Raw genomic sequence first — 25,067 nt, 5'->3', positions numbered from 1 at the left:
CAGAAATTGCACTCAGAAACGCTGATCACGGGCTCCTGCCTGGCTCACTTGCAGAAAATAAGCTGCTTGCTAAGTGAGCTGGGTAGGAGCCCAGGATCAGAGTTTCTGAGAGCGACTTCTGAGAGCGACTCAGCTGATCCTTTGTTCAGAAATTGCACTCAGAAACACTGATCCTGGGCTTCTGCCCGGCTCATTTAGCAAGCAGCCTCTTTTCCACAAGCAAGTGAGCTGGGCAGGAGCCCAGGCAACACCGGCGCTTGTGGCTTTTCTGCAGCACAGACCCGAGGGCTGCTTCATTCCCATTCGACCTCTCACAGAATCTGGGCTGCCTGCACTGGTGGGAAACACGGCGCTTCTTTTTTGCAGCGGTGGAGCGCAGGTGTCACTTGGGAAAGACTCTGCGAGATGCCCCTTTGCAGCGGGTTTCCCCTTCTGTTATATATCGGAGGTTTGAAAAGCAAGCTACTCCCAGGCCATAAAAGTAGAATCCAAACGGTGAGAGTGATGCAGCTCTCCGACTCTCTGCTTCAGGCTAAAACAGTCTCAAAGTTGGGTCCGGAGATTACTTTGCCCGAAGGAAGGGTGACTTGGTGGCGATGCGGGTTTGCTTCCTTTGGAGGAGGGAGAAAAGCATCGCTCTCTTCCTTCAGGCGGGTACAAATGTAACTTAAGAACGGTAGCAATGCAGCCAGAAATGGGTATCTCTTGACAGCGCTGGGGAGAGTTATGGGAAGAACGATGTACACGGAGAGGATTGGGGAACCTGGCTCAAATGCTGGGCTCTGGTAGGGGAAAAATGACTGGGAGAAGTAGCCGATTCGTAATGTACATGCCTGAAAACAGGAGGTGAACCGGTGACATCCCCACCGTGCCTGTGTGCATGCGCAGAGGCTGAGGTGCATGCGCTCTCCTCTGCCTTTGTGCATGCACAGGCAGGGCCATGATGTCAGTGGTTTTACTTTGCCCGGCTGCTCTGTGTGGATGAGAATGCACTGCTATCTGCCAAAACCAGGCTGGGATCTGGGCGGTGTAGCACAGGACAATAGGAGGGAGGGAGGGAGGGAGGGAGGGAGGGAGGGAGGGAGGGAAGGAGGGAGGGAGAGAGGGAGGGAGGGAGGGAGGGAGGGAAGGAGGGAGAGAGGGAGGGAAGGAAGGAAGGAAGGAAGGAAGGAAGGAAGGAAGGAAGGAAGGAAGGAAGGAAGGAAGGAAGGAAAAATGGGAGAGAGGGAAGGCAACCATCCCAGTCCCACTCCCCTCCACCAGTGTCCCACAGATTTCCCCCCCCCCCACAGACACCCCAAAATCTGAGTGATGACCTGGCCATTGATCACATGACCCTGGGACACTGAATGTTTTAAGTATGAATCAGTTGCCAAGCATCCGAATGTAAATCACATGACCCTGAGGATGCTGCAACAGTCATAAGTGTGAAAAATGGTCATAATTCACTTTTCAGTGCCATTGTAACTTTGAACAGTCACTAAGCGAATTGTTGTAAGTCGAGGACTACTTGTACTTTATCATTTCTTTTTCTTTTTTTGGTCAAGTTTTTGACACCTTGCTGGGTGACTGGTGGTACTCGGATATTGCCTTATCCTAAAAGTGGTACAATGGGTGAAAAGGTTGAAAAGCCCTGATATAGAAAATATGACAATTACAGGAATTTATAACTGGATCAAAACTGATACTCAGCTCTCATCAATGACTGTTCATCAAACTAGACAAAGGCATGAAGGGGCATCTAATACTCAAGGCATTATTAATAACTTGAATGAAAGAAAAAAGAATGTTTATAAATTTATAGATCTTACAAATATAGATGGAATAATTAAGCACATAAAAATGGAAGCAAACTTCAAAATTGTCTTGAAAAATTAGAAGCAGTTTTCAAAGCATAGGTCATGACCCACTCAAGGCCCTACAGGAAACTAGGTAGAGGAATGAAATATTTCTAAAATGGATTAAGCATACACAGGAAAAGGAAAAATGCTGTCAACACTTCTGCTTGTGAGATGTCAGCACTTGTTTCTGCTTTTTGAGGGTAAGCCACCACGGGCTTTTACAGGCTAAAGGGCTAATAACCCTCAGAGCAAGTTTGAGAAATGGCTAAATTCATGGGTCTAGCTGTTAAAAACTGTTAAAGATTATTTATTATTTAGTTTTAGTCACAGGAAGTTAACATGAATTCATTTACTATTTTAGGTTAGGATTCCCAAACTGTGAATCATGACTTGCTATAAGTCAACAGCAAATCTGAGGAATTGTACATATAAATGTGGATTGCTGCCTAAACTTACAACTGGCTCTTTTGAACAAAGGTTCTGACAAGGCTACGTACAATTTGTGCAGACTAAATGGCCTTCAGTCAACTTCTTCTTATAGCATGCATAAAACATATACAAGTGACTTCTAAAGTTTTTTCACAGCTAACATACCTCACAAAAATTTTGGCAATGGTTTTTCTTCAGATCCCAGGACTCTTTACAAGGTTCCAAACACTGAAAAGAATAATTTGAAAACATGTCAGGAAGTAAATAAGATACCTAGTTCTTTAATCAAGATAGAAATTAAAAACATTGTTTTTGGAAGAAAAAAAACAAGAACTGTATCAGTGCAGAAAAGTGAACATATAATGTATTCTGAAAGAACAACAGCACAGTTAATTGGCTTCAGCATGGAAAACTGCAATTAAATTAGCATATTTGATATTTCTTATTTATAGTAGTATTTATTTCTTTTTCTCATACTCCATAAATATGATCATCAACATCTCATCAATGACTTACGATATCAAAAATTTTAGAAAAGTCTCTTTTTCTGGGATGCCAGTAAATGTGTCAGAGCCTCAATATATTTCTTTCTTATGCTCTCATTTTTGGGTTCTGCCATTGTATTGGGGGGGACCTAGGGGGTCTTATGCAATGTATTTCCTTTGCTTTGTTCTATCCTCTTTGGAGTATCTTTGTGGGGTGAAAGGAATGTGCCTCTGGCCATCTGCCTTATCTCCGGTTGGGTGGGAAGAAGCCTTGAGAACAGCACCTTATCAGTTCTTTCCCACAACAACTTAACACCTGTGGATTGGTTCAATTGAAACCGTCTGGATGGACATTTGTGGTGAGGTTTAAAATGGTTCTTTTAAAGTAACATTTTGTGCAGGAAATCTTCACATCCTGCCTTACATCTTGCTATCAATACCTTCCAATAAAAGTTCCTGTTGAGAAAATGCAAGTTTCAAGAGTTCTGCTTTCTTGGGAGAATTAATTGAGGCAGGTCATTACATTAGTTTCAGCAATCCTCCCAGCTGGGAGCTAGACCCAAACAAGTGGTTGCGAGGGTAAGGATTACGCGGAGACAGCAGGCTCGGGTTACAGGTATTTATTGAGGTACACCCGGCAAAACTCTGCCAGTTTGAGTTCTTTATATAGCCAGCTGGAAGTTGGTTCCTCCAATCAGCGGCTCGGCTTCTCCCGCCGGGGCTGCTGGCCAATCGGCTGAGTCGGCTTCTTGACAGCTAGAGTCCTCGTGCTGCGCTGTCAGCTTACGCGCTTGCACTGTAGCCAGCGGCAATTTGACAGCTGTCAAATTGCCGCGTGTTTCCCTGTCAGCCGTATTTACCTCATGTAACCAACTATTTAAACCATAACTAATAACATAACGTTAACATTAAACATTTGATATTAATATATATCAACCAGGAAGAAAAAGTTCCTAGCTGATGCGCTCTCCTGATTGCCACAGTACAAAGAAGTTCAGGAGGCAATTATTCCCAGTCCACAAACTGCAGCCCAACTCACACCTCACAGGACCCCTAATCCTAGAAGGGACTTCCATCGGCTCAATGCCTAAGTTGTTCCTAAAGCATATCTATCGACTACATGGAGCCCCGAAGCAAATAATTTCGGACAGAGGGGTGCAATTCACAGCGAAATTTTGAAGAAACTTTCTTAAATTAATTGGATCATCTCAAGGCCTGTCAACTGCTTTTCACCTGGCTACTAACAGAGCCACAGAATCCACCAACAAAATGGTGGAACAATACTTTAAGATGCTACATCTCTTGCCAACAAACAAACTGGACCAACCTCCTCACTTTTGCAGAGGTGGCTTACAATAATTCAGTACATAGCAGCACTGGCTACACTCCTTTCCGTGTAGCCACAGGGAAAGAATTCAACCCCATACCAGAATACCCTCAGTTACCCTCCGCTTCCCAGACTCTTGATTATTGGGTGAGGGGTTGGGAAGAAGTTTGGAAAAATACAAAGGTGGCCTTAAAAAAGACTTTTGAGACCTACAAAAAGCAAGCTGACAAAAAGAGAGCTCACCAAAGAACATTCCAAGTTGAGGGAAAGGTCTATTTGTCAAACAAATACTTACGCCTTAAACTACCCAATAAGAAATTGGGACCAAAATTCTTGGGGCCTTTCCCCATTGTGAAAATCATCAACCCGGTCACAGTAAAATTGAAACTACCCAGACTTTTCAGAAAAATTCACTTGGTGTTCCATTGTAGCTTGCTGAAACCTTTTTGAACCTCCACTTTAAGACCTCCCCCTGAAAAAGCACCTGGTAGCAGGTCAGATCCATTATGAAGTGAAACATATTCTTGACTCTAGAATCTTTAAGGGAAAATTGCAATACCTAGTACAATGGAAGGGATACCCATTGTCTGAAGCCATTTGGGTGAAATCTAGTGTTTTGAAAGCTGACAGACTTATTGAAAGGTTTTATGAGAAACACCCCAACAAACCAAAAGTCAGTTCCTAACTTGTGTTATGTTTACATTAAGGATCTGTCCTTTTTGTAAAGGGGGGCCGGATGTGAACGCTGCTAACATCGAATGTTATTGCTTGACAAGAGATGAAGAAGTAGCTATTTCATATATTAAACTTGTGTATTGCTTTAAGACTTGTGTATTGTTTTAGATTTTAGATTTTATTAGATTTATATACCGCCCTTTTCCCGTAGGACTCAGGGCGGTTTACAAGGTGTTTAAAACATCAATACAAAAATTAAAAAAACAATTAAAAATGACTAAATTCAATTCCTGAAGTAGAAATATTAAAAACCCCAATTAAAACTCTCAGCCTGGGCTGGAAAGCTCAAAGAGCCAGGTCTTCAGGTCCCGGCAAAATGAGCGAAGGTCAGGGCCAGTCCTAAGCTCCACGGGCAGCTGGTTCCAAAGGGCAGGCACACCCACAGAGAAGGCCCTCCCCCTGGGTGTTATCCACCGGCAGTCTTTTACTGGCGGCACCCTGAGAAGGCCCTCCCTGTGGGAGCGCACAGGACGAAGGGAACATGATGCCGGTAGCAGGTGTTCCCTCAAATATCCCAGACCCAAGCCATTTAGGGCTTTATAGGTCATCACCAGCACCTTGAATCTCACCTGGAGGGCAACCAGAAGCCAATGCAGCTCACAGAGTAGAGGTGTTACGTGGGAGTATTGGGAAACCCCATCACAACTCACGTGGCTGCATTTTGTACCAGCTGAAGCCTCTGAGTGGTCCTCAAGGGCAGCCCCATGTAGAGAGCGTTGCAGTAGTCTAACCGGGAGGTCACGAGCACATGAGTGACTGTGCCTAGGGCATCTTGGTCCAGATAGGATCGCAACTGGCGCACTAGGCGAACCTGGGCAAAAGCCCCTCTGGTCACGGCTCCTATGTGATCTTCAAAACTGAGCTGTGAATCCAGGAGGATGCCCAAGTTGCGAGCCCTATCAACGGGGGGTAACACCTCACCCCCCCATCGTTAACGATGGAATAGATTGGTTAACCCAAGATGCTGGTATGCACAGCCACTCAGTCTTGGGAGGATTGAGACGAAGCCTGTTTCTCCCCATCCAGACCCGGACCACCTCCAGGCAAAGGGACATCACGGCGAGGGCATCACTGGGTTGGTTCGGGGTGGAGCAAAAAAGTTGGGTATCATCAGCATACTGATGATACCCCACCCCGAAACCACAAATGATCTCACCCAGCGGCTTCATATAGATGTTGAACAGGAGGGGACCTTTTAGTTTAAGGTTAGGAAGGGGGATGAGTAGGATTGCACTTTTCAAGGCTATCTCTAACTAAGAAGATAAGGCTTTGGTCTTCTAATGGAAGGGAAATTGATTCTTTAAATTAATTGGAGAATATGATTAATGACAAAATTAGAAAGGTGGAGAATTGTGTTTTAATATATTGTGCAAGGGGCGGAGATTTCAGATTCCACTTTCTTTCGAGCGAGCATTTGCCAGTGTATTAGGCTAATAAAGGACTTTTAAGGTAAACAATGCCTCAGAGTCACTTGAAAAGCCCATATGTCGGAAACTTGACATAGGGGTTCTGAGAGGTGTGAGTTGTGCCACAGATTGTGAAGTGTGGATAATTGCCTCATTGACCTCTTTGTGTTCGCTTTTGTACAGGGGCAATCAGGATAGCGCATCAGCTAAGAAGTGTTTTCCTACCGGGATGTACTTTAGAGTGAAGTTGAAATGATTAAAGTACTGTACCCACTGCACTTGTTTTGGGGAAAGTTTGCGGGGGGTCTTCAGTGCCTCTAGGTTTTTGTGATCTGTCCATACTTCAAATGGCACCTTGCTCCCCTCTAGATAGTGTTGCCAGTTTAACAGGCTCCTAATGTTGATGGCCTCCTTCTCCCAGATTGTCCATCTTCTCTCACTTTCAGTGAATTTTTTGGAGGTGTAGGCACAGGGTTGTAGGACTCCACTTTTGTTCTTTTGCAGTAATACAGCTCTGAGTGTAATGTCACTGGCATCAGCTTGGATTACGAAGAGCTCTCCTGGGCATGGGTTCTTTAGGACGGTTTCAGCAGCAAATAGTCTTTTTAAATTCTCAAAAGCTGTTTGACAGCTCATTGTCCAAGCTAGTAGTTGGCCCAGTTGTGGCTTCCCTCCTCCTTTGGCTGTTTTGAGTAGTTCTGTAAGGGGTAGGTCAATCTCGGCAAAGGAGGGGATGAATTTGCGATAAAAGTTGGCAAAATCTTTTAATATTTGAATACACAGCAGTTCTAGCAAAGTTCTATGCGTAGCTGAATAATTATAATTCTCTCATCAATATAAGTTTGAGAAATCTGTACTGTAGGTGCATCTCAAACTACAATGTGAAAATATAACAAAAAATATCTTTTATCAGTGACAAACTATTAGATATACTTCATAGTGTACTTTTTCTATAGCCACATATAACTTATTAGCTTATTAGTGCAAAGAATTATTAGATATTGCTGCCTTGTTAAATACAATTCCATTTAATGGACTCCGTTCCATTCAGGGTTCCCCAAGCCCACTGGCAAAACCATGTCTTCAGAGCCTTCCAAAAGAGTGTCAGAGTGAGCGCTAGTGTACTTTCTGGATGGATGTTCCAGAGGAAGGGAGCCACCACTGAGAAGGCCCTTCTTCTGGGTCCTGTCAGATGTACCTCCCTAGAGGACAGGATCTGCAACATTCCTTGCCTCACAGCTGTAGTGGGTTGGGTGGATGTGACTGACAAGAGATGGTCCCTCAGATAACCTGGTCCCAAGCTATGAAGGGCTTGAAAGGTGACAACCAGCACTTGAATTGCACCAGAAGCAAATTGGCAACCAACGCAGCTCCTGCAGGAGAGGTCATACATAGGCCCACTGTGGTCTACACAAAACCATGTAGGCCACTGGATTTTGAACCAACTGGAGCTTCTGGATGCTTTTCAAAAGCAGCCCCTTGTAGAGTGCAATTCAGATGACTAGGGCAGGGGTCAGCAAGCTGAAACAGTGAAAGAGCCACTCAGAACCAGTTCCCTCACAAAAGGAAAAACTGGGAGCTGCAAAAAAATGTGTGCACATGCGCATACATCCGCGCATGCACAGAACAGGGTTTGACTGAAGAGTGGAGCCAAGGCGAGATATGCACCTACCCTACATATTTGAATTGATTGGTTGAACTTTTTTAGTCCCACTTTTTTTTGGACTGCACATGGCAGACGACTGGGAGCCGACTGAAAGAGCCGCATGCGGCTCCGGAGCCGCAGGTTGCAGACCTGTGGACTGGGGCATTAGTAACTGTGAATAGGAATTGTTGGTCCAGGAAAGGGCACAACTGGTGCACAACAGGGTGCACTAAGGCCCTTCTGGCCACAACTGTCACCTGCTCTTTGAGCAGGAGTCGTGAGTCCCAGAGTACCCCCAGATTACCTACTGGATTTGTTTGGGGCAGTGCCACCCCATCCAAGAGTAAAGGTGGCAATTCTTCATGCACCAAAGAACTCCAAACCCAAAGCCACTCAGTCTTGCCAGGGTTCAGTTTCAACTTATTGTCCCATATCGAGCCCCTAACAACTTCCAGGCATTGCAAGAGGAAGGTCATTGTATTGCTTAACTCACCACAGGCTGAGACATACAGCTGAGTATCATCAGCATATTGATGATGTCTCAGTCCATGGTGATGGACTTCACCCAATGGTTTCATGTAGATGTTGAATAGGAGAGGATGTTGTGGTTCCTCAACTGCCAGCAGATCTGGCAGCCGAGTCAGATGAATAGGATGAGAGGGAAGGGGTGTCTAGGTTCACATAGGAATCTGTAGAAGGCTCTGAGGAGCAAGAAGACTCAGAGCCAGATGTGGAGCCAGGCCCTTCTAGTCATACTCAGGCAGAGAGACAACTGTCTTGGGGGCCTGAACTGAGCGAAGAGGAGGAACAGCTGGGGCCTGTCCCAGATGTGCATATGCGCAGAGAGGAAAGGTGTGCAGGACAATGGAGAGTGGTGGGAAGGCTCTCCAGGAAAAGTAAGAGACTCTAAAAAATCACACCTTGGCTGGACTATAAAGTGGAGAGGTGTGGGGGGCACCAGTTGTCACAGGCAAGTGTTCATGCTCCAGTATGTTGTTTCTCTCTTGGATTTCTTTTGCCAGGACTCTTTGCCAATTATCCAAGTTTGTCAGATTTCTTTGTTTTTGGTTTGAATTGCTAATAGAGCCTTACTGCTGAGAACTCAAGAGACTTTGTACTTATATCAGCCAAGTGAGAGCAGAGACTGCTACTGTTTGTTTTAACACCTAAGGACTGGTTATCTGGAGTTTATTCCATAACCACCTTATTAAAATAAAAAGGGGTTATGTTCTCATGAGTTCCTGCCTTGCTCATGCCTTGTTAACTGAAAAGGGGGTTTTAACACAATTATAGCAGTTGAGTAGCACTCATGAAGGCTGGGTCAGAACAGAGGAGAATACTGAGCCCTGCAAGACCCCACAAAGCAGTGGGTGAGGGCTAGACCTCTCGCCTCCTATTAACACTGAGAGTGGCCACAAAGAAAGGAAGCGAACCAGAATAGCACAAAGCCTCCCACTCCCTTCCCCCAAAGCTGCTCTAGAAATATACCATGGCCAATGGTATTGAAAGCCACCAAGAGGTCAAGTAGAACAAGGATGGATACTTTAAACTAAAATTGAGGGGGAAGAGTGACCAATCTTTAGAATCTCTAGAACACAAAACCAATAATAAATCTCAAGAAAACAAATCAAGCAATGATGTAGGGAGTGATGAGAAAAAAAGAAAAACTCAAACAACAAAAGAGGAGTAGTAGTTGCACTATAGAATGTAGAAATGGATGGATACAAACTGTTTAAAAGAAATAGATCTACAAAAGAGGAGGAGGAGTTGCACTATATGTAAGAGAACACTACATATCCACAGAAATGCACATGATCAGATAAAATCCCTCCAGAATGCATATGAGTCAATATAAAAGAGAAAAAAGTGACATTGTCATAGGTGTATATTACAGACCACCCAACCAATCAGAAGAAATAGATGAACTCTTTGCCAACCAGTTAACAAACGTATGTAGGAAGCATACCACAGTAGTAATGGGAGACTTCAACTATCAAGATATTAACTGAGAAACAAACTCTGCAGTGAGTGGGAGATCAAACAGATTCTTAACTAACCTAGCTGACAACTTTATCATCCAAACATTGAAGGAGGGAATTAGAAGTAAAGCTACACTGGGCCTAATTCTTACTAATAGAGAAGTGATAGAGGGAGTTGAAGTTGCTGGAACCCTGGGTGAAAGTGACCACATCATGCTGAAATTCAATATAATGCAAACACAAGCAATATAAAATAATCCAACTAGACTCTTAAATTTCAAAAGACCTGATTTAACAAACTCAGAGAGAACCTAGGAAAGATTCCATGGACAAAAATCTTAAAAGGGAAAACAACCCAAGAAGTGTGGGAAACTCTGAAAAATGCTATCATAAAAGCCCAGTCCAGCACAATACCACTGAAAAAGAAAAACAAGAAAGTCAAAAAGAAACCAGTAAGGCTGCATAAAAATCTCTCTGACAAAGTAAAAGACAAAAGGGACAAGTACAAAAAATGGAAAGAGGGACACATAACTAAGGTTGATTATTAGCAGACAACCAGAACATGCAAAGACAAAGTCAGGAAAGCAAAGGCTCAGAATGAATGAAGATTTACAGCAGAAATCAAGGAAAATATTTAAAAAGTTTCTTTCAACATATTAATAACAGGAACAAAGTCAACGAAACGGTAGGTCCACTACAGAGAGAACATAATAATAATAATAAGTTGGAAGGGACCTTGGAGGTCATCTAGTCCAATCCCCTGCTCAGGCAGGAAACCCTATATACCATTCCAATCTCCTCTTAAAAACTTCCAGTGTTGGAGCATTCACCACTTCTGGAGGCAGGTTGTTCCACTGGTTAATTGTTCTAACTGTCAGGAAGTTTCTCCTTAGTTCTAGGTTGCTTCTCTCCTTGACTAGTTTTCATCCGTTGCTTCTTGTCCTGCTTTCAGGTGCTTTGGAGAATAGCTTGACTCCCTCTTCTTTGCGGCAGCCCCTGAGATATTGGAACACTGCTATTATGTCACCCCTCACCCTTCTCTTCATTAAACTACACATACCCAATTCCAGCAACCGTTCCCTATATGTTTTAGCCTCCAGTCCCCCAATGATCTTTGTTGCCCTTCTCTGTACCCTTTCTGGAGTCTCAAAATCTTTTTTTACATTGTGGTGACCAAAACTGGATGCAGTACTCCAGGTATGGTCTTACCAAGGCATTGTAAAGTGGTATTAGTACTTCACATGATCTTGATTCTATCCCTTTGTTAATGCAGCCTAGCACTGTGTTGGCTTTCTTGGCAGCTGCAGCACACTGCTGGCTCATATTGAACTGATTGTCTACTAGGACTCCGAGATCCCTCTCACAGTTACTACTATTGAGCAAGGTACCACCTATACTATATCTGTGCATTTCATTTTGTTAGATAGCGCCCAGTATTCGAGTCTGTCCAGATCCTGCTGTATTTTAAGCCTATCTTCTGGAGTATTGGCTATTCCTGCCAGCTTGGTGTCGTCTGCAAATTTGATGAGTTCCCCATCTATCCCCTCATCCAAATCATTGATGAAGATGTTTAAGAGCACTGGGCCCAGAACAGAGCCCTGGGGCACCCCACTACACACTTCCTTCCATGTAGTTGCAGTTCCATTGAGGACCACACAATGAGTATGGCCTGTCAGCCAGCTACGAATCCATCTGGTGGTGATGCTATCTAACCCACATTTTTCTATCTTTTCAAGTAGTAGGTTGTGATCTACTTTATCAAATGCCTTACTGAAGTCCAAGTAAATTATATCTACAGCACTCCTCTGGTCCACTAATTTTGTCACTTGGTCAAAGAATGCAATAAGATTTGTCTGGTATGATCTGTTTTTGACAAACCCATGTTGACTCTTAGCGATGACTTTGTTTGCATCAAGATGTTTGCTGATTTGTTGTTTGATTATCTTTTCCAGAATCTTCCCAGGTATTGAGGTCAGGCTGATAGGTTTGTAGTTTCCTGGATCTAATTTTTTCCCTTTTTTGAAGATGGGAACTACATCAGCTCTCTTCCAGTCCTCTGGTAGTTCCCCAGTGCTCCAGGATCTATGAAAAATATAGTTCAGTGGTTCTGAGATCACATCTGCCAGTTCCTTGAGAACCTTGGGGTGCAATCCATCTGGTCCTGGTGATTTGAACTCGTCTAGGCTAGACAGGTGCTCACTTATTTTTTCTTGCCAAGGAAGTAACAGGCAGTAGGGTGAAAGCACAGCTGTTTAACACATTCTTTGCATCAGTCTTCAAACAAAAAGAAATTATAGCCCAACATACATACCAAAGAAAACTACTACAAAAGACAAACTAGGAACAAAAAATAAAATAAGCAAGAAAATGATAAGAGAATACCTATACGACCTTGATGAATATAAAACACTGGGACTTGACAGATTACAGACCCAGGAAACTACAGACCAATCAGTTTAACCTCAATATCTGGGAAGATCCTGGAAAAGATAATAAAAAAACAGATCTGTGAACAACTAGAAGCAAACAAAGTTATAACTAGCCAGTATGGGTTTGTTAAAAACAGATCATGCCAAACCAATCTTATTTCATTCTTTGATAAATTGACTAAACTAGTAGACCAGTGAAATGCTGTGGACATAATATACTTAGACTTCAGTAAGGCATTTGACAAAGTAGACCACAACCTAGAAAAGGGTGGGATAGACAACAACACCAACCAATGGATCTGTAGCTGGCTGACAAACCATACTCAGCAAGTAGTCCTCCATGGTACTACATCCATATGGAGAGAAGTAACCAGTGGGATATGACAAGGCTCTTTCTTAGGCACAGTACTCTTTAGTATCTTCATAAATGACCTATATGAGGGAATAGAAGGGGAACTCATCATATTTTCAGATGACACTAAACTGGCAGGAATAGCCAACAACCCAGAAGACAAGCTCAGGATCCAAAGATCTTGAAAAACTTGAACAATGGGTCCTATCCAACAAAATGAGTTTCAATATGGAGAAAAGCAAAGTTTTACATTTAGGCAGGAAAAATCAAAGGTATAAGTACACATTTAAGACCTGGCTTAAAAACAGTAACCGTGAGAGGGACCATCGATCCTAATAGACTATAAGAAGAAGCAGCCAAAAAACCTAATACAATTCTGGGTTGTATAAACAGAGGCATAGAATCAAGATCACACAAAATATTAGTACCACTGTCAAGATTCTGATATATGAGCTTTTCAAGTACTCTGAGGCATTGTTTACCTTAAAAGTCCTTTATTAGCCCAATACACCGGCAAATGCTTGCTCGAAGGAAGCTGGAATCTGAAATCTCTGCCCCCTTGCACAATATTTGTCATTAATCATATTCTTCAATTAATTTAAAGAATTAGTTTCTCTTCCGTTAGACAACCTGCCAAGTTCTTATCTTCTTTAATTTCATATGGCCTTGAGGCACAATCTTCCTCCTCCCTCCTCCCAGCCTTAACCCTATCTCTTAAAGCAATACACAAGTTTAACATATGAAATAGCTGCTTCTTCATCTCTAGTCAAGCAAGAACATTCGATGTTAGAAGCATTGACATATGGGCCCCCCTTACAAAACGGACATATCCTGTAATGTAAACAAAACACAAGTTAGGAGATGGCTTTTGGTTTGTTGGGGTGTTTCTCATAAAACCTTATGATAAGTCTGTCAGCTTTCACATCACTAGATTTCACCCAAATGGCTTCAGACAATGGGTATCCCTTCCATTGTACTAGGTATTGCAATTTTCCCTTTAAAATTCTACAGTCAAGAATAGGTTTCACTTCATAATGGGTCTGACCCGCTACCATGAGGGGTCCAGGTGCCTTTTTAGGTGGAGGTCTTAAAGTGGAGGCCCGAAAAGGTTTTAGTAAGCTGCAATGGAACACCGGGTGAATTTTCCCCAAAAGTCTTGGGAGTTTCAATTCCACTGTGACAGGGTTAATGATTCTCACAATGGGCAAAGGCCCCAAGAATTTCAGTCCTAATTTCTTATTGGGTAGTTTAACACGTAAGTATTTGGTCAACAAATAGACCCTTTTACCCAAGTTGGAATGTTCTTTGGGGAGCTCTCTTTTTGTCAGCTTGCTTTTCATAGGTCTCAAAAGCCTTTTTTAAGGCCACCTTTGTATTTTTACAAACTTCTTCCCAACCTCTCACCCAATGATCAAGTCTGGGAAGCAGAGGGTAACTGAGGGTATTCCGGTATGGGGTTGAATTCTTTCCCTGTGGCTACACGGAAAGGAGTGTAGCCAGTTCTGCTATGTACTGAATTATTGTAAGCCACCTCTGCGAAAGGGAGGAGGTCAGTCCAGTTTGTTTGTTGGCAAGAGACATAGCATCTAAGGTATTGTTCCACCATTTTGTTGGCGGATTCTGCGGCTCCGTTAGTAGCCAGGTGAAAAGCAGTTGACAGGCCTTGAGATGATCCAATTAATTTAAGAAAGTTTCTCCAAAATTTCGCTGTGAACAGCACCCCTCTGTCCGAAATTATTCCCTGTGCCATGTAGTCGATAGATATGTTTTAGGAACAACATAGTCAGGCATTGAGCCGATGGAAGTCCTTTGCAGGTGATAAAGTGAGCCTGTTTTGAAAACAGGTCTATCACAGTCCAAATGACAGTATTTCCTCTACTGTCGGGTAGGTCTACTATAAAGTCAATAGCTATTTCTTCCCATGGTTGAGAAGTTTCAGCCACAGGTTGAAGTAACCCAGGGGTATTTCCTGGGATTTTTTTCATGGTGGCACATACAGTACAGCTCTTGACATAGTTTTCTACGTCTTGTTTTAGTCCCGGCCACCAAAATTGCCGGTGAGTGAGATGTAGAGTTTTTAGATATCTGAAATGTCCAGCCTGTTTGACATCATGGCTTTGTTTGAGAGCATTAAGACGAAGAGCTTCAGGCAAGTACAATTTTTCCCCCTTGTAAGCCAGACCATCCCTGCATGTTAGGGATGTCTGATTGTCTTTAAACCATTTATGATTGAGGAGTTCTCACTTTATTTTCTTTACCCCAGGGGTCATCAGGATTAGAGATCCTTTGAGGTGTGAGTTGGGCTGCAGTTTGTGGACTGGGAATAATTGCCTCGTGAACTTCTTTGCGTTCACTTTTGTACTGTGGCAATCGGGAGAGCGCATCAGCTAGGAACCTTTTCTTTCTGGTTGTTTGGGTCTAGCTCCCAGCTGGGAGGATTGCTGAAACTCTTCCCATGCCGGCTCCTTCGCTGGCCCTTCCCCCGCTGGGGTGGCTGCTGGTGCTGGGGAGCTGGCTTCAGGCAATTTTCCTCTGTTATGGAACCTTACCCAAATCTTCGTCAAACTTGGAGACAGCGATGGGAGGTCGGGGCTCCCTAATTAGTTTAAAAAGTAGGTTGATTCCAGCTTGATGTCAAGTTTCCAACATATGGGCTTTTCAAGTGACTCTGAAGCATTGTTTACCTTAAAAGTCCTTTATTAGCCTAAGACACTGGCAAATGCTTGCTCGAAGGAAGCTGGAATCTGAAATCTCCGCCCCCTTGCACAATATATTAAAACACAATTCTCCACCTTTCTAATTTTGTAATTAATCATATTCTCTAATTAATTTAAAGAATCAGTTTCCCTTCCGTTAGAAAACCCGCCAAACTCTTATCTTCTTTAATTTCAGGTGGCCTTGAGGAACAATCCTCCTCTTCCCCCCTCCCAACCTTAATCCAATCTCTTAAAGAAATACACAAGTTTAACATGAAATGGCTACTTCTTCATCTCTTGTCAAGCAATAACATTCGATGTTAGCAGCATTGACACTTGCGTGTAAGGAACTGGGCAGTTCGCTGCTTGATGTCCCTGCTGTCCTCATCGAAAGCACTTGATTGGCGGACCTGTAGGTGGTCTAGGTCTTTTGGCAGTAGCAGTAGTTGGGGTTTTTCAGGGGTGGTGGTAGCCATCTGGGTCCTGGCTTTGGTGCAGCTTCAGGTGGGAGAGTCTTTTTATAGTGAGCAAGCTGGACATCTAATTTCACCACTGCCTAGTACCATTCATACAGCTGGTCAGACACAGCTTGGTAGATACATGCCTGAGAAAGGTGAATGTCTAACCCTTCTCTAAAAAGATGAATTATTGATTGCTCAGGCCATCTCTCTATCTGACCTGCCATCATTCAAAACTCCTGCATGTACTCTAGGGCAGGCCAGCCAGCTTGCTTTATCTTTGTTCTGTACCAGCCTGCTACCGGCCCTGCAGAAAAGGCAGGGACAACCCCTTTACAAACGGCAAGAGGCTGGAATTACGCCTGCCAAATTTATAGCTACAAAAACAAACAAGACACGAACCAAGAAACAGGAGCTTTAAGAAACATGAACCATCCGAGCGGTTGCCTTCAGCAAACCAGCCCTCCCAGACATTCCCCTTATATAGAGTTCAGGGCGTGGCTTCTCTCTGCCTCCTTCCAAGAAGCCCCATTGCCTTCCTCTGTTTACTCCTGATTGACCTCCTCCTGCGTCGGGCGTCCTTGAACAGGGCCAGCTGTGGGTTATCTTCATCCACACTGTCAGGCTCACACAGCTGGGTCTCCGTGGTGACCAAGTGGGAGGGGCCTGGCTGAGGGCTATCATCAGCAAGATCTTCAACCCCCTCAGCAAGGTCTTCAACACCCCCCTCCTCCTCTGAGTCGTCCGACCCAACTGCCGAACCCACAGGCTGACCCTGAATCACAACAATCTTATGGCTTTGTTCTTCTGCTTTGAGGGCCATGGATGGGTCCTCAAATCTTTCCCTCAGCCCCAGGAGGAAAAGGTGGGGGTCCTCCAATTCAGGGGCCTGTTTGTTATAAAAATTGTTCAACCATTCAGATGCTTCTCCCTCTAGGCTGGACCCACAGGCTGACCCTGAATCACAACACTATCCCACACCGCAGGGCCCTTCCCCTGGGTCTGCCGATCCGGATGCGGTCGGGATGGAAATTGTTCATGAAAAGCAGTCACCAACGCAGGCGCATGAACGGCGGTCGCGTCTTCCCAGGTGAAGTCCTCTGGTCCGTAACCTTTCCATTCAATCAGGTACTGGATCAGCCAACGGGAATCCCTGATGCTGGCGACCTCGTACTCGGGGGTGCTGCCTCCATCATGAGGTCCTGATGGAGGAGGTTCCGCTCGGCGGAGTAAACAGGCCGGTTGCTCGGGGACCAACAGAGACTGATGAAAGACTGGGTGTACGCGCAGGGAACGTGGCAGAGTTAAGCGATAGGCGACCGGATTGATGACAGCCTCGACTGGGAACGGTCCTAAATATCGGTGATCTAACTTTCTCACTGGCCGTGTTGACGGTAGGTTCCTGGTGGACAACCAGACCCGATCTCCCACCAATAGTGGAGGCGTATCCCGTCTTGACCAATCAGCAAACCTTTTGTAATCAGCCTTGGCCTTCTCTAACTGACATCGCACCAATCGATTGATCGCCTGTAACTCTGCCATGAAGTTGTTCGCTGCTGGCTCCGGCGAGTCCACAGGAGAAAGGGGGAAAAACCGGGGGTGATATCCCACATTGGCCAAGAACGGTGTCATCTGTGTGGAGGTGTGCTGCAAATTGTTAAATGCAAACTCAGCTATAGCCAGATAGTCCACCCAATTGTTTTGCTGCAGATTGACGTAGCAGCGCAGATATTGTTCCAGGATACCGATGACCTCCTCAGTTCCCCCGTCAGTTTGAGGATGATGCGCGGACGAGAGGCAAATCTTGATATCCAATGCATGCATCAACTCCTGCCAGAAGCGGGCTGTAAACTGGGCCCCCCTATCAGAGACAACTCTATCAGGGAGGCCGTGCAGCTGAAACACCTGCTGAATGAACATACGACTAGTGGCGCGGTCTGACGGTAAGCCGCGACAGGGGATGAAGTGCGCCATCTTGGTCAGCATGTCCACCACCACATACACTGTCATAAAACCAGAGGATGGGGTAAATCCATCAGAAAGTCCATGGACACAGCCCCCCAGGGTCTTTTGGGTGTCAGCAAAGGCTGCAGTAATCCAGGCGGGGCCCCTGTCGCTGACTTGGCCTGCCTGCATGGGATGCAGGAGGTAACATAGGACTAGATGTTGTGTCGGACTTGGGGTCACCAGAAGGTACGGAAGACCAAGTTCAGGGTCTTGAACAGGCCAAAATGCCCCGCCACCGGGTTATAGTGGCTGAGGATTTAATTTAATTTAATTTAATAATTTGATTTCTATACCGCCCTTCTCCCGAAGGACTCAGGGCGGTGAACAGGGCAATACACAATAAAAATATTATACAAAAATTAAAAAACCATTAAACATTATGCCCTTAAAATTAATACATATTACAATTAAAACTATTTATAAAAACCCAACCCCATCCCGTCAGACCAGGCCAGCTTGTTGGAAAAAGAAAGTTTTGAGATCGTGCCGGAAGGAGCGAAGGTCAGGGGCCGTCCGGAGCTCAACCGGTAAGCTGTTCCAAAGGTCTGGCGTGCCCACAGTGAACGCTCTCCCCCTGGGGGTCACCAATTGGCATTCTTTGATCGGCGGCACCCTGAGGAGGCCCTCTCTGTGGGAGCGCACTGGACAGAGGGAAGTTGACGCCGGCCGCAGGTGTTGCCGTAGGTAATCCGGACCCATGCCATGAAGGGCTTTGTAAGTCATCACTAACACCTTGAACCTCACCCGGAGAGCAACCGGTAGCCAATGCAGCTCGCGGAGCAAAGGTGTAACATGGGAGTATCGGGAAACTCCCAAGACAACTCGCGCGGCTGCATTCTGCACCAGCTGGAGTCTCCGGGTGGACCTCAAGGGCAGCCCCATGTAGAGAGCATTACAGTAGTCTAGACGAGAGGTCACGAGCGCATGAGTGACTGTGCGCAAGGCATCCCAGTCTAGATAGGGCCGCAACTGGCGCACCAGGCGAACCTGGGCAAAGGCCCCCCTAGTCACAGCTCCAATATGCTCTTCCAAAGAGAGCTGTGAGTCTAGAAGGACCCCCAAGTTGCGGGCCCTATCTATCATCAGCAAGATCTTCAACCCCCTCAGCAAGGTCTTCAACACCCCCCTCCTCCTCTGAGTCGTCCGACCCAACTGCCAAACCCACAGGCTGACCCTGAATCACAACAATCTTATGGCTTTGTTCTTCTGCTTTGAGGGCCATGGATGGGTCCTCAAATCTTTCCCTCAGCCCCAGGAGGAAAAGGTGGGGGTCCTCCAATTCAGGGGCCTGTTTGTTATAAAAATTGTTCAACCATTCAGATGCTTCTCCCTCTAGGCTGGACACAATCACATCGACCATCGCACCCGGGTCCGGATAGAGGTGAGCCCAGCAATTCAAGTAAGAGTGTACTTGGTTGAGGAAGAAAATCAGTTTCTCTGGGTCCCCATCAAAGGTTGCTCTGAAGGGTGGGTTCATCATTGGTTGCTGGGGTCCCCACTGCTGCTGGCCCCACCCTGGTTGTTGGTTCAATGGCTGCCAGGGGCCCCACTGCTGCTGTTGAACACCCAGATGCTGTCTACCCCATTGCTGGTGCTTTAGGCCCAGAGGCTGCACGTTTGGACCCTGCTTCTGTCTCCCCTGCTGTGGTTTTCAGAGGGGAGGGTGCTGTTGGTCGGCAGGATGCTGTGGTACCTCCTGCTGTTGTAGGCCCCTCAATGGTTGTTGGACAGATGGGGGTTGCTGTTGTCTACTCTGGATTTTGGCTGCAGGGAATAGTGGCACCCTCTGCTGCTGATCTACTAAGAGACATATTAGTCTCAAATGCTGTGGTGCCTCCCTCACTTGCGGGCCCCTCAGTGGTTGCTTGGAACTCAGGGGTGACCAGTCTCCTTGGGATTGTCATCCCCCAATTGGCTGTTGCTCTCCAGGCTTCTGCAACACCCCAATCTGTTGCAAGGCCTCTATTAGCTGATTTAGGCTCAGAGGTTGCTGCCCCTGCTTCTGTGGGGGCTGCCACACTCCCCACTGCTGAGGGGGCCTTAGTTCTTCTTTTTCTGTGGGACTGGAGGCCCTAGCAGGGAACTCCAGGGGTTGGAGGGCCATTAGCTCTGCGAAAAGGGGGCTGGGGGCCTCTTTGGCAGGAGCTTGTTCTGTACCAGCCTGCTACCGGCCCTGCAAATAAGGCAGGGACAACCCCTTTTACAAGAAGGCAAGAGGCTGGAACTAAGCCTGCCAAATTTATTAACATAAAAACATAAACAGAGCAAAGAGAGCAAACACGAACCATGAAACAGGAACTATTCAAACGGTTGCCTTCAGCAAACCAGCCCTCCCACGCATTCCCCTTTTATACAGTTCAGGGCGTGGCTTCTCTCTGCCTCCTTCCAAGGTGCCCCATTGCCTTCCTCTGTTTACTCCTGATTGACTGCCTCCTGCATCGGGCGTCCTTGAACAGGGCCAGCTGTGGGTCATCTTCATCCATGCTGTCAGGCTCACACAGCTGGGTCTGCGTCGTGACCAGGTGGGAGGGGCCTGGCTGAGGGCTCTCATCAGCAAGCTCTCCAACCCCCTCAGCAACCTCTCCAACACCCCCCTCCTCCTCCTCTGAGTCGTCCGACCCAAATGCCGAACCCACAGGCTGACCCTGAATCACAACAGAGCTGTTCTGCGCTTCTCACTTCTAGTTCTTCAAACCTTTCTGCTAAACTGTCAATTGATTGGCTGCAGACAAATATTTCCACTCACCTGAGTATTCAATCTCAGCTGGCCTGGTCACTCCCCACCAGTCTGGGGAATACGATGTGCAGGATTCTCTTTGTCATCCCACCTCCTCTGTCTTTGAAGCCCTTGGGGATGGCAAGACTGCTCCGAAGCGCCTGGAATCTCCACTCAGCTTAATCCACTCTGATGACCAGGCCGTTCTCCTGGTTGTTTGGGTCTAGCTTCCAGCTGGGAGGATTGTTGAAGCTCTTTCCCTGCTGGCTGCTGGCCCTTCCCTTGCTGGGGTGGCTGCTGGTGCCGGGGAGCTGGCTTCAGGCAATTTTTCTTCCTGCATGATGGTATCTTCCCCAACTCTTGCCAGACTGTCTCCCAAACTTGAGACAGGGACGAGAGGTTGGGACTCCCTAGTTAGTTTGTAAAGTAGGGGGATTCCAATTTGGTGTCAAGTTTCCGATGTATGAGCTTTTCAAGTGACTCTGAGGCATTGTTTACCTTAAAAGTCCTTTATTAGCCCAATACACCGGCAAATGCTTGCTTGAAGGAAGCTGGAATCTGAAATCTCCGCCCCCTTGCACAATATATTAAATACAATTCTCCACCTTTCTATTTTTGTCATTAATCACATTCTCCAATTAATTTAAAGAATTAATTTCTCTTCCGTTAGACAACCCGCCAAGTTCTTATCTTCTTTAATTTCAATGGCCTTGAAGTACAATCTTCCTCCTCTCTCCTCCAAGCCTTAACCCTATCTCTTAAAGCAATACACAAGTTTAACATATGAAATAGCTGCTTCTTCATCTCTTGTCAAGCAAGAACATTTGATGTTAGCAGCGTTGACAACCACTTTATAAAACCCTAGTAAGACCACACCTGGAATACTGCAACCAATTTTGTTCACCATACTACAAAAAAAATGTTGAGACCTTGGAAAAAGTTCAGAGAAGAGCAACTAAAATGATCAAAGGCCTGGAGACTAAAACATATGAAGAACAGCTGCAGGACTTGGGTTTGGCTAGTCTAAAGAAAAAAAGAAATGGGGCAATATGATAGCAGTATTTCAGTATTTGAGGGGCTGCCACAAAGAAGAGGGTGTGTGTGTCAAACTATTCTCCAAAGCACCAGAGTACAGGATAATAAACAATGATAGGAATGGACTTCCGGTTTGGTCTCCGACGGGATGACTGGAAGAAGCCGGTGGTCTGGCTTTCCAATCCAGTTTCTTTCACATAGCAACCCATAAAGGGTTGAACAGTTGCCCTCAAGAGGGAACGAAGAAGGAAGGACACTCCAGGAGCTCAGATCAGGCAGTGGCCAATTGGAGTGGACTGAAGAACCCCTCTAAAAAGTTGGTAGAAAGGCTGCTGGGTGAGCCAAGGCAGCCCAAGTTATCTCCAGCCACAAGAGAAGCACTGCAAAACAGCTGACTGTCAACTGTGTGCTGAGGCTGGGTGAGCCAGAACTTTCTTTCCTTCTCTTTGTGGATTATAAAACATTGAGCCCCTGAAGGGAAAGAGCTGAAAAGCAAGACCCCCAGAAGGAATAACTTAAAAGCGGCAGGCAGGAACTTTTATTAAGAGTAGTTGATAGCAGGCATAATAGACAGGATCTGAAATTTCCCATGCAGAGCGATAGATTAAAGTATCCCCAAACAGGACCCCACCCCATAGTCCGCCTGCCCGATGTGGGATGGCCAATCCCCAGGTGTTAAGTCCATTGTGGGAAAAGGGAAGATAACATTGGCCCATCTCCAGCTCATGCAGCGATGGTTGGCAGCTTCTTCACACCTTCCTCTGACAGCATAGACATAAACCAGGCACTGAGATTACGTTCCTTATTTCCTCCCTTGTTCTAGCTGACAGTTTAGGAAGATAGAGTTCAGAGAGAAAGATAACACAGGAAGCAAATTGTTACATTGCAGTGGGTGGGTAGAGGACACAGAGGCAATAAACAAAGCAAAAGGTTACATTGTAGTGGAAAGATGAAGCAAAGGCAATAACCCTGCAAGCACATCTCCCCTCCCCCTTGGGAGTATGGCAGAACCCAGGGAAAGGTGAGCTTTGATTTTGGATCAGAGGGGATAGGCAGAAGTGAAATAGGAATGGGTTTTATTCAAACAGCCAAAAATCTTGGTTAAGATTCAATATGATTTGGATTACCGCTGACTTGAGGATGAATATAGTCAAATTCCAATTTAATCAGATTCCATTCAGATGGAAACAAATTTCCATTAAGTAGGTTAAAACATTTACAGATCTAAGCAGAATAATTCAGAGTCATTTCTTTTGGTTGATGGATATATAAAAGGTAAAGGTAAAGGTTCCCCCGCACATGCATGCTAGTCGTTTCCGACTCTAGGGGCCAGTGCTCATCTTCGTTTCAAAGCCAAAGAGCCAGGATTTGTCCGAGGACGTCTCCATGGTCATGTGGCCGGCATGACTAGATGCCAAAGGCACACAGAACGCTGGTACCTTCCCACCGTAGTGGTCCCTATTTTTCTACTTGCATTTTTACATGCTTTCGAACTGCTAGGTTGGCAGAAGCTGGGATGAGTAACAGGCGCTCACTCTGCTATGTGGCACTCAGGATTCAATCCGCCAAACTGCTGATCTTCTGATCGACAAGCTCAGCGTCCTAACCCACTGAGCCACCACGTCCCTTCAATGGATATATAGGTGCATTCAAATTCTTCTCATATTTCATTTATTTTATTTTATTTTTTAAAAAAACCTTATTTCTTACTTCCAAGAATAGGTATTAAATTTCACATGCACCCCACCTTCCTCAAACCAGAATTCTAAGCAGAGAAAAAAAATAGTTAAAAAGATCAGACCCCCCCTTTTACTTTTTGTCTCTCGCTCTTAAAGCATCACAGCTGGGGGGGGGACAGGAAAAGAAGAAGAAATTACACAAAAATCTTACCACTAACAAAATAGTTTTCTCTTTTTCACATGCATTCCCATGAATTCTCTCATCCATCCTCCATGAGACTCTTTTCATGCAAACGCTTACTATTGCCTTTACATTTCACTTTTACAGCAACAACAAATGAACAAAAAAATCTGCCCGTTTACTGTTTCTTTCACAGTCTGGGGTGGGGGGAAAACTCTCTCTCACACACACACAGACAGAGGATCAGCATACCCACACATTCACTTCCATTCAAACTGCTTGCATAAACAATTTCACATTCAGATATTTCATTTCATACTTTCTCCTGACAAATCAATAACTATGATTATAATTTCAAGAAGCTGTTCATAAGCCAATGAGCTCCCTTTTTTAATCTCTCTCTTTGTTTGTAAATAAGGCCTTTTTATTAATTATTATTATTAGACACAACACAGACAGAAACACATACACTACCTCCACACTCCTCTAACAAAAATGGGCTATATATTGCCTCGGATCCAACAGGCATATAAACTTCTTTTATTAACCTATATGTTTAGTGCTTGACATAGCTAATTTTTAAAACTTCCATATTTTGAGCAAAATATACTAGTGCTTTTAATAGGATTTCTTGGCCACTCAAAATAACAATATTGAGTCATGGTACCTTTACTCTTATCCCAGGTGTATTTTCCAGATGAATCCATCCCATCCTGCTAGCATTTAAATCATCAATACTTTATCATAATATTTTTACTTTTACCTCAAGTATATCATTTATTCTGCAACCTTGCCCTCAAATGAAGTAATTAAAACTACCTAACTGTGGCCACTGAGTTCCCTCATCTATTTGTTTTTCCCCCCAAATAAAATAACAGTATTGAATCATCAGGTCTTTATCTAAATCTTTTACCATTCTACTATAAGGAGGATGATTCCATCCAGCCAGGATCTTCCCCAGGGGACTGTGAGAAGAGATAAAAAATTATTTCCCTTCCCACATCTTTAGTTCCTTTTCCCTGACCTTGGGAGTCCCCTCTTTGATCCTTTTGTGGTTTCTTGGAAGGTCTATTACCCATCAGTGGTTGGCACCTGGTTCTCTTATCTTTGTTGATCTTGTGAGACCACCTTATGCTTTACCAAGCTGCTTCCTCCTTTTCCAGCCAAAGGAGTCTGCTCTCACTCTGCCTTGCCAGCCTAGCCTCACCCCTTGGGATGCCTCTCAGAAGTCTCAGATTCACACCATCCCTCCCACTCAGCCACCCAGGTAACTGTGAAAATGCCCTGATTTTCTTACCTGGGTCTGTGCACAGAGTTTCCCAACAACCGGTACTTGACCCACTTCCTTCACCTTGCCAGTCCTTTAGACCCTAGGGACATTCACACCTAGTGTATGTATATCTTTCCAGTCTTCCAGGACTCTTGTGGCATTAAAAAAATGACCTGACTTCCTTTGTTCCTGGAATGCAATATTTAGCATCTGGTTCTTCACAGGTACCAGGGCGGGGTTGGTCATCTTTCAGGAAATGGTCAAAATCGACATGGCACCTGTTCCCTTAGGGGTGGCCACTCCTGGTGATCTGGGGACCATTTGGATATCCCAGATGAGTCCCCAGGTTGTTTGAAATGTGACTCAAGATCCCAAAACAAACAAACTCGCTTGGAAT

General features: G+C 45.1%; 1 protein-coding gene across 3 annotated transcripts in view; it reads right to left on the bottom strand.

The window, feature by feature from the left end:
- The window catches only part of ANOS1 (anosmin 1), a 281,496-nt gene that overhangs the window by 94,153 nt on the left and 162,276 nt on the right, over positions 1-25,067 (bottom strand). For all 3 annotated transcript variants that reach the window (XM_083362693.1, XM_083362694.1, XM_083362695.1), the window contains exon 3: positions 2,436-2,498. In XM_083362693.1, coding sequence (XP_083218819.1) covers positions 2,436-2,498 — 63 coding nt within the window. The remainder of the gene's footprint in view (positions 1-2,435; positions 2,499-25,067) is intronic.

This window comes from Vipera ursinii, assembly GCF_947247035.1.
Source record: "Vipera ursinii genome assembly, chromosome: 4".
In the NCBI taxonomy this organism is placed as follows: Eukaryota; Metazoa; Chordata; class Lepidosauria; order Squamata; family Viperidae; genus Vipera; species Vipera ursinii.
Note: the sequence above shows the minus strand (reverse complement) of the source record. Positions and strands in the feature narration are given on the sequence as shown.